This window comes from Diorhabda sublineata, chromosome 8 (genome assembly GCF_026230105.1).
Source record: "Diorhabda sublineata isolate icDioSubl1.1 chromosome 8, icDioSubl1.1, whole genome shotgun sequence".
NCBI classification, from domain to species: Eukaryota; Metazoa; Arthropoda; class Insecta; order Coleoptera; family Chrysomelidae; genus Diorhabda; species Diorhabda sublineata.
In genome coordinates this window covers 71,142-83,976 of record NC_079481.1, presented here as the reverse complement: position 1 = coordinate 83,976, position 12,835 = coordinate 71,142, and the positions used below count along the sequence as shown (strand labels likewise).

General features: G+C 31.3%; 3 protein-coding genes across 3 annotated transcripts; 2 read left to right on the top strand and 1 right to left on the bottom strand.

Moving 5' to 3' along the window:
* Positions 1–267: 267 nt before the first annotated feature.
* LOC130447711 (prostaglandin E synthase 2) lies at positions 268–2,043 on the bottom strand. The gene is made up of 4 exons (XM_056784677.1): positions 1,426–2,043; positions 1,154–1,363; positions 893–1,095; positions 268–835 (listed from the first exon to the last, which is right to left on the bottom strand). Exons 1-4 carry the CDS (start codon positions 1,693–1,695, stop codon positions 367–369), a joined length of 1,152 nt encoding a protein of 383 aa, XP_056640655.1. The 5' UTR covers positions 1,696–2,043; the 3' UTR covers positions 268–366.
* Positions 2,027–3,330, top strand: LOC130447712 (uncharacterized). The gene is made up of 2 exons (XM_056784678.1): positions 2,027–2,208; positions 2,377–3,330. The coding sequence occupies exons 1-2, from the start codon at positions 2,206–2,208 to the stop codon at positions 2,980–2,982; spliced, it is 609 nt and encodes a 202-aa protein (XP_056640656.1). The 5' UTR covers positions 2,027–2,205; the 3' UTR covers positions 2,983–3,330.
* Positions 3,331–3,742: 412 nt separating this feature from the next.
* On the top strand, positions 3,743–12,718 carry LOC130447462 (1-phosphatidylinositol 3-phosphate 5-kinase). The gene is made up of 19 exons (XM_056784292.1): positions 3,743–4,120; positions 4,178–4,367; positions 4,423–4,669; positions 4,903–5,109; positions 5,206–5,642; positions 6,011–6,202; positions 6,281–6,516; positions 6,584–6,851; positions 6,911–7,551; positions 8,219–8,493; positions 8,555–8,968; positions 9,252–9,547; positions 9,612–9,845; positions 9,908–10,080; positions 10,144–10,469; positions 10,901–11,151; positions 11,214–11,537; positions 11,602–11,763; positions 12,515–12,718. The coding sequence occupies exons 1-19, from the start codon at positions 3,812–3,814 to the stop codon at positions 12,709–12,711; spliced, it is 5,379 nt and encodes a 1,792-aa protein (XP_056640270.1). The 5' UTR covers positions 3,743–3,811; the 3' UTR covers positions 12,712–12,718.
* The last annotated feature ends 117 nt before the right edge of the window (positions 12,719–12,835 follow it).

Genomic DNA, 12,835 nt, shown 5'->3' with positions numbered 1-12,835 from the left:
AACTACACCGTAACTCTCTTTTGTTCAATACGAATGCACAGTCTAGTGTTATTATGTCTATGGTTGCATTTAAAAATGACGTATTCCAAATCAACGTTGCCAAACCGTTTCGATTTTTTATAAGATTTTCTTTTTCTATATTTTTTTGTTTATTGATCATTATGACCCATTTAATTATTACTTAGATAATTAAACTGATACCGTTTGAGTTAGTAATTTATCTTATTAAGGTGAACAAAATTTTTTCCAAAAAAAAATAACCAATAATCAAAACTAATCATTTATTTACAACATTTTCATTAAAATTTCATAAACGATCCAAGTAAATACTAATAATATTAAAAATTTTTTCAGATTTTTCGAATTTTATATCATTGTAGCCCCCTCGTGTTGAGCAATATTCCTTTTCATATTGTAGTACCACCCGCCAATTTTTGTATTTTCCAGCAAATCTTTAAAAGCTAGACACCCTTCTATGCTACTCAAAACTCCGTATACGGCTAAATCTGCTAAATTCGGTCGCGATCCACCCATAAACTGTCCGCCTTTAGATTTGACCGCTCTCAACCAATAATTACATTCATCATACAGCGATTGTCTAACGTCATCTTTAAGGTTGTGTCTCTTTTTCAGCTTCTTTCCTATCAACCACATCGCAGACGCTCCAACGTAAATCATGAGGTAACGTTCCCATATGGGAAAATTCGCTTCCCATTCACCCACTTCTGAAAACCAGTTGAAAGCTTGTAAAGCTTCATCTTTTGTCCTGTATACGTTGGGGGATAACGTATGTACCAGTACATTGTCTGCCCATTTTCTCCATTTTCTTTCCTCGCTGTAAATAAATTATCTATTATTATTATATAAGATTACAAGAATGATAATCTACTACCTGTTTATTTCTTCTGCGGTTTGATATTTCACATTATTCAGCATGAGGAAGTACCTATTCATGATTTCATTCTTTTTAATACCATCATCATCTACATAACTAATCAGTGGGAAACATTTAACTATTTCTGGCAAATTCTTATTGTTATTATCAAATAAGTAAGAAGCCAAAGCAGATATAATCATAGTACTATCATTTAAAGGCTAAAAATTGTGTTTAATAATTATTTTTATATGAATAAAAATTGTGTCAAGTACTTACTTGAAATCCATCGTCTACTTTGGCTACTAAAATCGGTACTTTACGATAAGGTGACCATTTAATAGCTTGTCGTAATACAGGATCAACTTCAATAACGTTATAAGATATACCGTAATAATCTAAGAAAGCTCTTACTTTGCAACAAAATGGACAAGTTTGATACTGATACAGTGTTAATTCTAAACCACTACGATCTTCGTAATTTTTTATCTACAATGAATAAAAGGAAAGCAGTACAGAAATTTGAATAACCCGTTAATAAAAACACTTACAACTCTGGTGGGTTTGATGTCCGGTATTTCTTTTACTGTAGGAATTGTAATTTCTTCATTTAAAATGTGAGCACGTGGTTTGTTGTAATAATGTATAGAATATCCAGTTCCGAGTAAAGCGCCTACCGTTATACCTGTAAGTCCTATTCTAAAAGTACCTTTTAATAATTTAGTTGTAGATGAATTTCTGAGAAATCTTTTGTCTACGGTTACCCTTCTACACGGCGAACATAATATTTGTGCTATTATTCTTTTTGAAAATATCTGCATTTTAAATTTTTTTTGACGTTTTCATGAAACCTACCGAAATAGATACTAAATATTACCTAACCTACAAATCCTGTTTCTTATTTTTGTTTGCCAGAATTTTCTTCATGTGTGGCCAACGTAAAAAATCACCGTGTTATACATAATGGATACATTAGATAGGGAATCTTTATTTTTTAACACAAATTTTACTAGATAAATTATGTTTTATTAAAATTTTAGTTACTTAGCATTAATATTTTTATACTATTCCCGATTGGCTGTTTCTATTACGCTCGATATATTGGGAAGCCTTTATTCTATTCAAGTGACCGCATCTTTAATGTCACTTTGTAAGTTTGACATTTTGACACTTTAAATGGCAATTAGTCATCATATATTTGTGTTTTGGTCGTGGTGTTTTCATATGATTATTTTAACCGATTAAATAACCAACAAGTGGAGAATATCATTAGTGAAAAATATTATTACTATACTTTCTTTCCCGTAATATAATGAGTGTATATTATTGCGATGGCATGTATACAAATTTTTTAAAAATAGATACTAGTTTCACATGGTTCAATACGTTTCATTTTATAATTTATCATTTTTGTTTTATATCCCATTTTTGTTTCGTTCAAATAAAACGTTATCCGAATGTGAGCAAACATTTACTTACTAATAAATGAATATTTTTTTTAGGACGACATGTTACCAGAAGACGTAAATTTGTTGAGTTCTTTGGAAAAATTGGAATTAGATATTAAAGCGAATAGAAAATCCATCGATTGTCCTAAACCGAATCCATTCATGAAACGAAGACGTACAAAATCGCTTTCTTCTATCAATTTCGGTTCAAAGTGTACTTGCAATAATTCAAGTCCTCCAAACGTGAAACAAACTACTTCGTTCAAAAGAACCAATAAAAAAATATTGAGGGACCCCGTATTAAAATTTTTCAAGTGTTCTCAAAAAGTACATAATCAGAAGAGGGAAAAACAGTTTGGTGAAATGTTAAACAACGCTGATGATTTCAAATCTATTATCAACGGTTGTGAATTATTAAGTATAGATAATCAAGTTAATTCGACTAAATACTCATCTCCGAGTTTTTTGATGGCACAAACTCAGAATAATGTTCAAAAAACAGAAAATCAAAATCCGAATCTCGGTAGCTGTTCCCATCAGGCCAGGATGAACGTGAATCCACCCTGTGACATAACTATTGACGAACTGGCTAGTTATTTTGAAACTTTTGTGCATATTCCAAAAAAGATGAGTTCTATGGCTGAAATGATGTACATTTAAATTTTTCTTTTTACAAAATAACGGCGTACATGAGAAATAATGTGTGCTTATTTCTTTATATTTGTTGAGCAGCTCTTCTTTATAAAATGTAGATGCTGTATAGGTGTAATTGAAATTTCATAAAATATAAATTACATTGGCACACCTCGCTCGTAATATAATAAAAAGAATTTTCTATTTCATTTAATGTACTATAATTTGAGAACATTATATATTTTACTTTCTGTAATTTTGTAATAAAGGCTTTTTTTTTATTTTAAACACGTTTCTATAATATTAAAGAAGATTAAAATACGTAGCTTTTATTATTTTTCTCCTTTCGTTTAATATGTACTATTCCCAGAAAAATTTTTTAATTAGGAAAAGAAATTTTGTGTAGTTAATCGTGCCATCTAGTAGTTTTCCGAAAAAACTTGATGCAGTTTATTTCTACACAATGGATAAGTAACTAGGTCAAGGTCTTATGTATATAAACAAAAGAAGAACGCAGAATTATCATAGGAACGCGACAACCACAGAACTATAAATGACGAACAATATTAAAATTGTTAACTCGGGAGAAATATTGCTACTATACTAATTAAATGTGAATTTCTCTTCATAAAATTATATAGGTATGAACCTGAAATCAAAAACAGTACCATAAAATCACACAAAAATCTGTAATATAACTAAATTTCGAACGAAGTAAATCGGGCAACCTATTTTCTATCAACCTTGATCGAAAATCACATGATATGACATCATAACCAAATCATATGTTTTATTTGACAACTGTCACAAATAAAAACAATGTACAATTAATTAAGAATGAAATAATTGAATTAAAATGAGCGAGGATTTAGAAACGACCAACAAATTAACTGAATTTGGACGTTTGGAAGATCCAAAACCGAATACGGTCGGTCAGTGTTTAGCGAATTTTTTTTGGAAAAGAAATGTGAACGTCGACGAAATAAATTCAGAAAAAAGTGATACGGTTGGTGATTCTCTTCCTACTTGGGCCGCGGACGTAGTTTCTGATAGTTCCTTTTCCACACAATCATCCTCGAATGTATACGACGTGGATGTAAATGAAGGAAGGAGTTTACCAAACGTCTTGAAAAGAATAAGTAATCTTTTAGCTTTAAAAAGCAGTGTTAGTATTATATTGATATATATTGATTCATTCTACATTTAACGAAATTTTTTGTAGAATCTAAAAGATTACGGAGACACAAATCTAAAACAGTATTGGATGCAGGATTCTGTTAGTAAAGAATGTTACGAATGCTCAGAAAAATTCACGTTTGTGAGAAGAAAACATCATTGTAGAGTCTGCGGCCAAATATTTTGTTCACAATGTTGTAACCAGCAAATTCCAGGAAAAATATTTGGGTGTACTGGTATTTTTAACATCTAATAATATAACTAATGGTATTTTTCAAATATTGTTTTTAGGTAAATTAAAAGCGTGCACTTATTGTTGTAAGGTTGTTCTATCTTATTTAGAATCTTCCGATTTTAATGCAGTATTAACGAATGATTTGAAATTACTCCAAGAAAGTTTGCAGTCAAAATTCGGTATGATTTCTCCTAAATCACTTGAAGATAATACTTTGCAAACAAGCATTGTACATGATGATGATCACACGGCAAAAAGAAAAATTTCTGTTGGATATCAGGAAGAAAATTTTTTTTCAGAAAAGTGAGTTTCTTATTTATCACATTGAACCCATTTTGTTTTAATTGTAGATTGAATATATTACATCAAAAACTCATTTCCAATTCATCATATAATTATCACTCTGTATAATATTTAATGGTTGTGTAACAAAGTTAGTTTCAACTGGAACGAATCTATTAGATATTTCATTAAAATCTATTCATTGCGATTAAACTGAATTGAGTAATCTATGATTTGCTTTGAAACATTTCTAGTACAAATACAACATATCTAACAACAGAAGAAAAATGTAGAGCTCTGCAAAATTCCACGTCTCTAAGAAATTTGTTTGAGGAAATGTGTAAACCTGTGACAGGTTTACAATTTGAATCTCATAGGTATCGTCTTAAGACTTATACGGATTGTTTTTTGGGTTCAGAATTGGTGGATTGGTTGATTTTTCAACAAAAATCCAAAAATAGGTAATTACTTTTTTCATTTTTAATAATTATATTAATAATCATATTCACATTTTGTTCATTATATTGATATTGATATCAATTTAAATTTCTATTTAGGATTCAAGCATCTGCAATCTGCCAAGCTCTTTTGGAAGGCGGTTACATCGAGAGCGTTTCGGATCCAACGGCGTTTATAGATGGTTACGCTTATTATTACAAAAAATTGATATCTTATCCCGAATTATCAACTCCAGGTACGAATTTCGATGTACCTTATACAGACGAACCCCATTGGGTACAGCAAATTCCCCACGAATCCAGTACAACTGATTCTGATAACGAACAAGCTTCACCTATGGATATTCGACAAGGAAACTTGACTTCATCTTCGTCTTATTTGCTCGATTTAAATTTGGAAGCTAATACTGTATACTTATCACGACCGCCAGATGAATATAAAACGCAAAATGCGGTTACAGTGTCGGATCATCAAGAAAAAAATGAAATGTTGGTTGTTAGACCTACAGAACAAATAGAAATTGCACCAGAATCAGGTAATTATGTAGGAATTTTTTTATTTATAACTTTTTTTTATGTCATTTCGATTTTAATTAAACAAAATCATTTTGAGATTGATTCTTATAAATACTTTGATCAATCTTATAAAACAAAATAATGTTTGTTATTTGCATTGTGAAAGATTGAATTATATTTTATTGATATGGTTTTTTAAATAGAAACCTTCTGTTCATTTGAACTACTGCTTTACTTTATTATATATAGGTTATGTTATTGACGTTAGTAAACATTAATTTTAATTCAAGTTAATTACTATTGAGTATTTTCAATTAAATAGAAATAAATTAGATACTGTATCAAATCGGTGTGTGTAATTAATTAATTCTTTTTTTTTTTTTTCGAGGTTGGTTTAATGCAAATAATAATTTACGCGAAGAAAACGAAGAAAAACTCGCTTATACTATTTTGAGTGAAACTTTCGAACAACACGAACACAATTTATTGAAACAATTATTGTTATCGAAAGGTCTTTCGTATTCTTGGTGGGAAATAATTATTCCATTACTACATGAAATAATTGGAATTATTCGACCAGGTAATTGATTGTATAATATTAAATAATATAATGTTGTTTAGATTTTAAATATTTATTTTATCTGTTTTTTATTCTTAGATAAAAATCACGATGCTACAGATTTGGATATACGACATTATGTTCAATTTAAGATCCTATCGGGTGGTTTGAGAAGCGATACTACTTTGATAGGAGGCATAGTTTGTAGTAAAAATGTAGCGCACAAAGATATGTTGACCGATATAGAAAATCCGAAAATTCTTTTATTAGAATGTTCTATTGTTTATCAAAGGACGGAAGGGAGACTTATGTCATTAGAACCAGTTTTAATGCAGGTTTTTATTTTTGTTTTTTTTTTTTTTAGATTTATACATGAGTTGTATAACTAATTTTGATTTGTAGGAATACGAATATTTAAAAAATGTAGTAACTAGAATCAGCGCTCTAAAGCCGAATGTTGTATTGGTGCAAAAAAATATATCAAGAATCGCTCAGGATATGCTACTAGATTACAACATCACTTTGGTTCATAATGTTAAACAGAGCGTATTGGAAAGATTATCGAGATGTACTAAAGCCGATATCGTTTCTTCTGTAGATGCTCATATCGGAGTACCCAAACTGGGAACTTGTAAACGTTTCTACGTCAACAGTTACAAAATCCAGGGAGGTACTTAATTTATTTTTATTATTAGTACGAGGGGTATACGAAAAGTATATTATTTTCAGATCAAAAGAAAACTCTGATGTTTTTCGAAGGTTTACCAAATCCGCATCTGGGTAGTACCGTACTATTACGAGGGGGTTCCGAAACGGAATTATCGAAATTAAAAGACGTTTCGGTTTTTATGTTGTTCGCTTTGTATAGTTGGCGTTTGGAAAAATCTTATCTAATGGACGAATTCGCTATGCCTCCGAATCCTAACGAATTTCTAGACGACAATACGCCGGATACGCCCGAAAAGAAAACAGAAGAACAAAAAAGAATCGAACGACCGGTGATGAAAAGGTTCAGTCGAGACGAACAACCGGGGGAAAATCGAAAAATTCTCGTAGACGATTTTACGGATCCTCTACAATCGAAACAAGAATTTTTCGATGTTAAATCGACAGGGGAAACGCTCGCCGTCGCCGAATTACCGTTTTCGAATAATTTCAAAAAACAATTGGACGATACAATTTTGTGCGTTAGTCCTTATGTCGTTTTTTCGGTGCCTTATTTGGAAACCGAAACAGGTAAAAAGTGTAAATTGAGAAGATATTTTCCGGACGATTTGTATTTTAGCGTCCATTTTGAAAATAACGTTAAAAATAAATGGAAGAACAATTCGGAAGAAAACAGAAGCGATCAAATCGAAATTAAAGAAAAGGTAAGTTCTTCTATAAATTATTTAATATTCTATTTATAATTTTCTTCTGGGGTGTTGAGTTTCTTGCGAATATTTTCTTAGGTTATTTAATTTACAGAATATTCGATAGATAAACATATAGGTGAAGGCCAGATTACCGGGGAAAGAAGAACGGCAGCTGATTTAAGTCAAACTGCCAGCCGTGGGGTAAACAATCCATTTGCTCGTAGCTTTTCTTGGTTTTTTTCGGTAGTTTGTACTACCTAGTGGTAACCCAAAGGTACAAGGATAAATTTGAAGCTTTTTTATAAGATTAAAAGTGCCTTAGTTGGAATTCTGTTCGTTTCCCACAAATTTCCGATATATTTACAATTTAGATTATATTTACTGTTTGCCTACACTGAGAAAACACTATGTAGTGAAAAAAATAACCGATACAGCCACTTTGGCTCTAGAAAATCAAAAAATAATGGTTTTCAATAATTTTTTTTTGTTTTGTTTTTTAATTTAGATTAATGATAAAAAATCAAATTTCTGATATATTTTGTATATATAGATTAAGAAAAAAAATATAAATACTTCCGTTTTTCGTCTAAAATATTCCGCCAAACGTCAATTGGGGTCTATAAAGTCGCTCGTCTACGTGTTTATATTGAATATTGAAGCGTATTTTCTAAATTCGTTACAGATAAAACCTCTGCATCCGTTTCTTTTGATGAAATTAACGGAAAGCGGCGAAGACGTCAACGTCCAAAACCTCCTGGCTCATTTTAGAGCTTGCGGTGGACGATACGAAAAAAAAGATAACATTTGCATCGAAATTCAAACGCGTACCCGTCCAAAATCTTCCGAAAATAATTTAAAAGACGTTCTAGATCCGGCGAATCATCAAAAATTGGCGGTGCTGTTTTGTAGTTACAGCACCGAATCGAATAACGCGCCGGCTTTTTGCGTAAACCCTTGGTAAGAGTTTGATAATTTTTTACCGAACGAAATTGTTTAAAAAAAAATTTTTTTTTTCCAGGATTGTTTATATGGATTTTTACGGTCGTAACGACATACCGTTGGGTTGTTTTTTGGAACGTTATTGTTTTCGGTCGACTTATAATTGTCCATCGAAATCGTGCGATACTTCTATGGTACATCACGTTCGTAGATTCGTTCATAACGTCGGTTGCGTTACTATTTGTTTAAATCATTTCGATAACGAATTTTACGATGATCATATCGTTATGTGGACTTGGTGTACGAAATGTCAAAAGGTATCGCCGGTGGTACCGATGTCAGTCGATACTTGGTCCTATTCTTTCGCCAAATATTTGGAATTGAAATTTTACGGCGACGTTTTTAGTAGGAGAGGTCAATCATCGTGCAATCATAGTTTACATCACGATCATTATCAATATTTCGGGTATAAAAATTACGTCGCAACGTTTAAGTAAGTTGATCTCTTTTTTTTTTTTTTTTTCATTTTTTTCCCGATACAAATTCACTGTTTACGCTACCATTACACAGATACAATTATACCGAGACTCGGTTCGATAATTTTAGTTACCGTCTTCAGTACCTAGTTTCGACGGTAACTACGTCTTCAAAGACCAGAGATAAACTGATTTCGATGGCGTAGTTACCGTCTTGAGAGACTGAAGATGAACTGTGGTGGCGTAGACGGTGGATTGGTCGGTCAATTGCTGCATAAATTTCAATCGAGTTATTTCCAGATATAGCCAAATAACAATACTGGAAGTATCTTTGCCGCCTCCTTTGATAGAGATAAAGTACGATAATAACAAATTGCACGATGAATCGATCGACGGTATTAAGAATATAGCGCAAAAAGGTCACGATCTGTTTTCTTTGATACAAGATAAATTGAAGAACGTAACGGGAGAAGAAAGCGAATCGAATTTGAAACAAATTTTATTAAAGGAACAGAATCTATTTAAACAGAAAATAGAAGAGGTGCAATTGAAGTTGACGTCGCCGAGTATAGAATGTAAACAATTCGACGAGAAAGGTATTATATTTAGATATAACGAAATAATGGATTTTTATTTTTTTTTGCGTGTATGTTTTTCAAGTTTTGATCGGAGCGTATTGGAACATTTCGGATTCGTTGACGAAATTAAAAAGGAACGTCGTTGAAATCGTCGATATTTGGAATGTACGTTTCAACGAGTTGGCGAGAAAAAAGGACGTCGATAAGAAGAAGGAAAAATCGAACGTCGAAGATATTTTGGATTATCAAGAATCAAACGTACGCGATGAAAAAGAATCGATTAATAGGAAAATCGGAAGTTTCGATAATAGCGATAGTAAGTTTTTCTTTTCTTTTTTTTTGTATAATTAATTGTTATTATCATTATTATTATTACAGATGATTCTTATAGTTCTTCGTCGCCAAAAAGTCATCATAGATCTCAATCTGAGAGTGCGGTATTTTCACAAATCGATGATTCGACGGACGGTAAAAAAGAATCCGATAAAAAAAGCGTTAAAACGATTTTATCGTCCTTATTACCGTCGTCGAATAACGCATGCGTTATACCGGTAAGTTTTTCTTTTAATATATTGTTGTTCGTTTTTAATCATGTTTCTTTTTTTTTACTTTAGGCGCCGTTCAGTGCTAACGAACATTACAATTTATCGGATTCTTCTATACCGTTGATCGTTTTCGAAAATCAACCGAGTTCTATCGTATCTTATACGCTCGCTTCTAACGAATATAGAAAATTATTCGACGAATTATCGGCTAAAAAAACTTCGACGACTAGTTCGGACGTTTCGAATAGTCCCGTAACGATGAAAAGGAAAAGTTACGGCGAAAAAGATAAAACCGACGACGACAAAACCAAAAATATTTTGGGTTTCTTAAAAACAAAAGAAGCCAAAATTGATAACGCCAATCAAATTAATTCGACGAATGTACCGGAAATAAGGTAAATTGTATATAAAAAAAATGTTACAACCCTCGTAAAATAGTTTTCTTTGTAATATTTTCTCTTTTAATATTCCGATTACACCTCGTATGTTAATATTCGTTCGTAAATATAATTTCCGGACCTCGTAACAAACTTTCCCCATCGTTTATTTTTGTTTATCAACAATGTATCGTTTTTTAATCTCAAAACCCCCGTAAAATTGTTTGTTTTCTATATTTGGAATGTCCCTCGTATAATAGCATTTCCGCGGTTTTAATTATTTCATGTCCCCCGTTCGTTTTATGCGGTAGAAATATTAAATGGACCTTTTAAGTAATTTTTCTAATTGTTTATTTGTGATATTAACAATTTATTCATTGTCATATTATTGTATACCCCTCGTAAACTAACACGCTATACATTTTTGATAATTTTTGTTTTTCGGTTAGCTTTGAAGCGTCGCAAATAGTATCGGGACCTCAGGAGGCGGCGAAAAAAGTGAGAAAAGCTCACGTCGAAGTACAATTTCAAGAGGGTAGCAGTAACTTTTTCTGTAGGGTATATTTGGCGGAACAATTTGCTAAGTTACGCGCCGCGGTATTACCGATGGGCGAGGAAGCTTACATTCGATCATTATCTCGATCCGTACAATGGGACGCCCGTGGTGGAAAATCCGGATCGAATTTTTCCAAAACTGTCGGTAAATATTCAATTTTTGAAAATTATTTTCCCATCCGAGTATATTATTTTTATATATTTTAGATGACAGATTTATATTGAAAGAAATGTCCAAGTCCGAAGTGGATCTTTTCCTCGAATCGTCCTCCAATTATTTCGCTTACATGAACAAATGTCATACGACTAAACAATTGACGCTTTTAGGAAAAATATTGGGCATCTATCAAATAGTATTTAAAAATAATTCGAGCGTACCGTATCGATCGAATATATTAGTTATGGAAAATTTGTTTTATAATCGAAAAGTATCGCAAAAATTCGATTTAAAAGGATCGATGCGTAACAGATTGGTCGTACCGGATAATCAAGGCGAAGAAATCGTTTTGCTCGACGAAAATCTCATGAAAAGTAAACGATACGGAATATACGGAAAACCGTCTTTTTATTTTTCGTTTTTTTTTTTGTTTTTCAGTGACTTGCGATTCGCCGCTTTACGTATTGCAACATTCCAAATCGGTTTTGATAAATGCCATACAAAACGATACCGAATTCCTTTCTACTCAATCGGTTATGGATTATTCCCTATTGGTAGGATTGGATCCGGATAACAAGGAATTAATACTTGGAATAATAGGTGAAGTTACGATAATATTAAAAAATTTAATATCCCTCGTATATAAAATAAGATATTCAATTACATATTTCGAATAGTAACAATTTGAATGTCCCTCGTAGAATGTTTTTTTATGTTATCGGGTTTTATATTCTATTTTCAAAAGTAAAAAGAAATTGAAAGCCCCTTGTAATCTCTAATTTGTTTCATAGATTTGATTAAAAATTTTGATAAACATCAAATATTCCTTGTAAAATAACTTTGTTTCTATAGTTTTATCGATATAACTAAAATGTTTTGGAATATTAATGTAGTAACCATCGTGAAATAATTATATTCAATACAAATATGGTTCGAAAAATATAAAAATAATTGAGAACAACTCGTATAATAAAGTTTTTACGGTTTTATGGATCTGATTGCAATTTTTTTTAAATACACATCCAATAAAAAAATTTATTTAATTAGATATTTTGAAAATAACAATTTCAATATCCCCCGTAAAATGTTTTTACCCTTTTTTATTATTGTTACGGGGTTTTATGTTCAATTAAATAGTAACTGAAAACCCTTCCTAAAATAAATTTATAAATTTTGCAAAAATACCAATCTAATACCTCTTGTAAAATAACTTTTAAAATTTAATATTTTTTTTGCTTTTTTATCCATTTAATTAACTACAAAAATGAGAAAAACAAAATGGATCGCATTTATACAGTGTCTATTAAAATTAATTGTTGTATTATATACAAGGTGAATTGTTATATTTTAGATTATATACGAACGTTTACTTGGGACAAGCGATTGGAAACGATGGTGAAGAAAAGCGGCATTTTGGGTGGACAAGGAAAATTACCGACGATAATATCTCCTGAAGAATATCAGAAACGTTTCATTGAAGCGATGCATCGATATTTTTTGGAAGTACCGGATCATTGGGCCGGTTTAAGTAAAACGTTTGAACCGTAAAAAGAAAATTGTGATTTTGATATTACTATATAAGTTTAAAAAAATTTATAAATATAAATTAGAAAAAACATTCATCATATATTGATCCCCTATATACTTGTCGATTGCTATTTTCTGATCAACG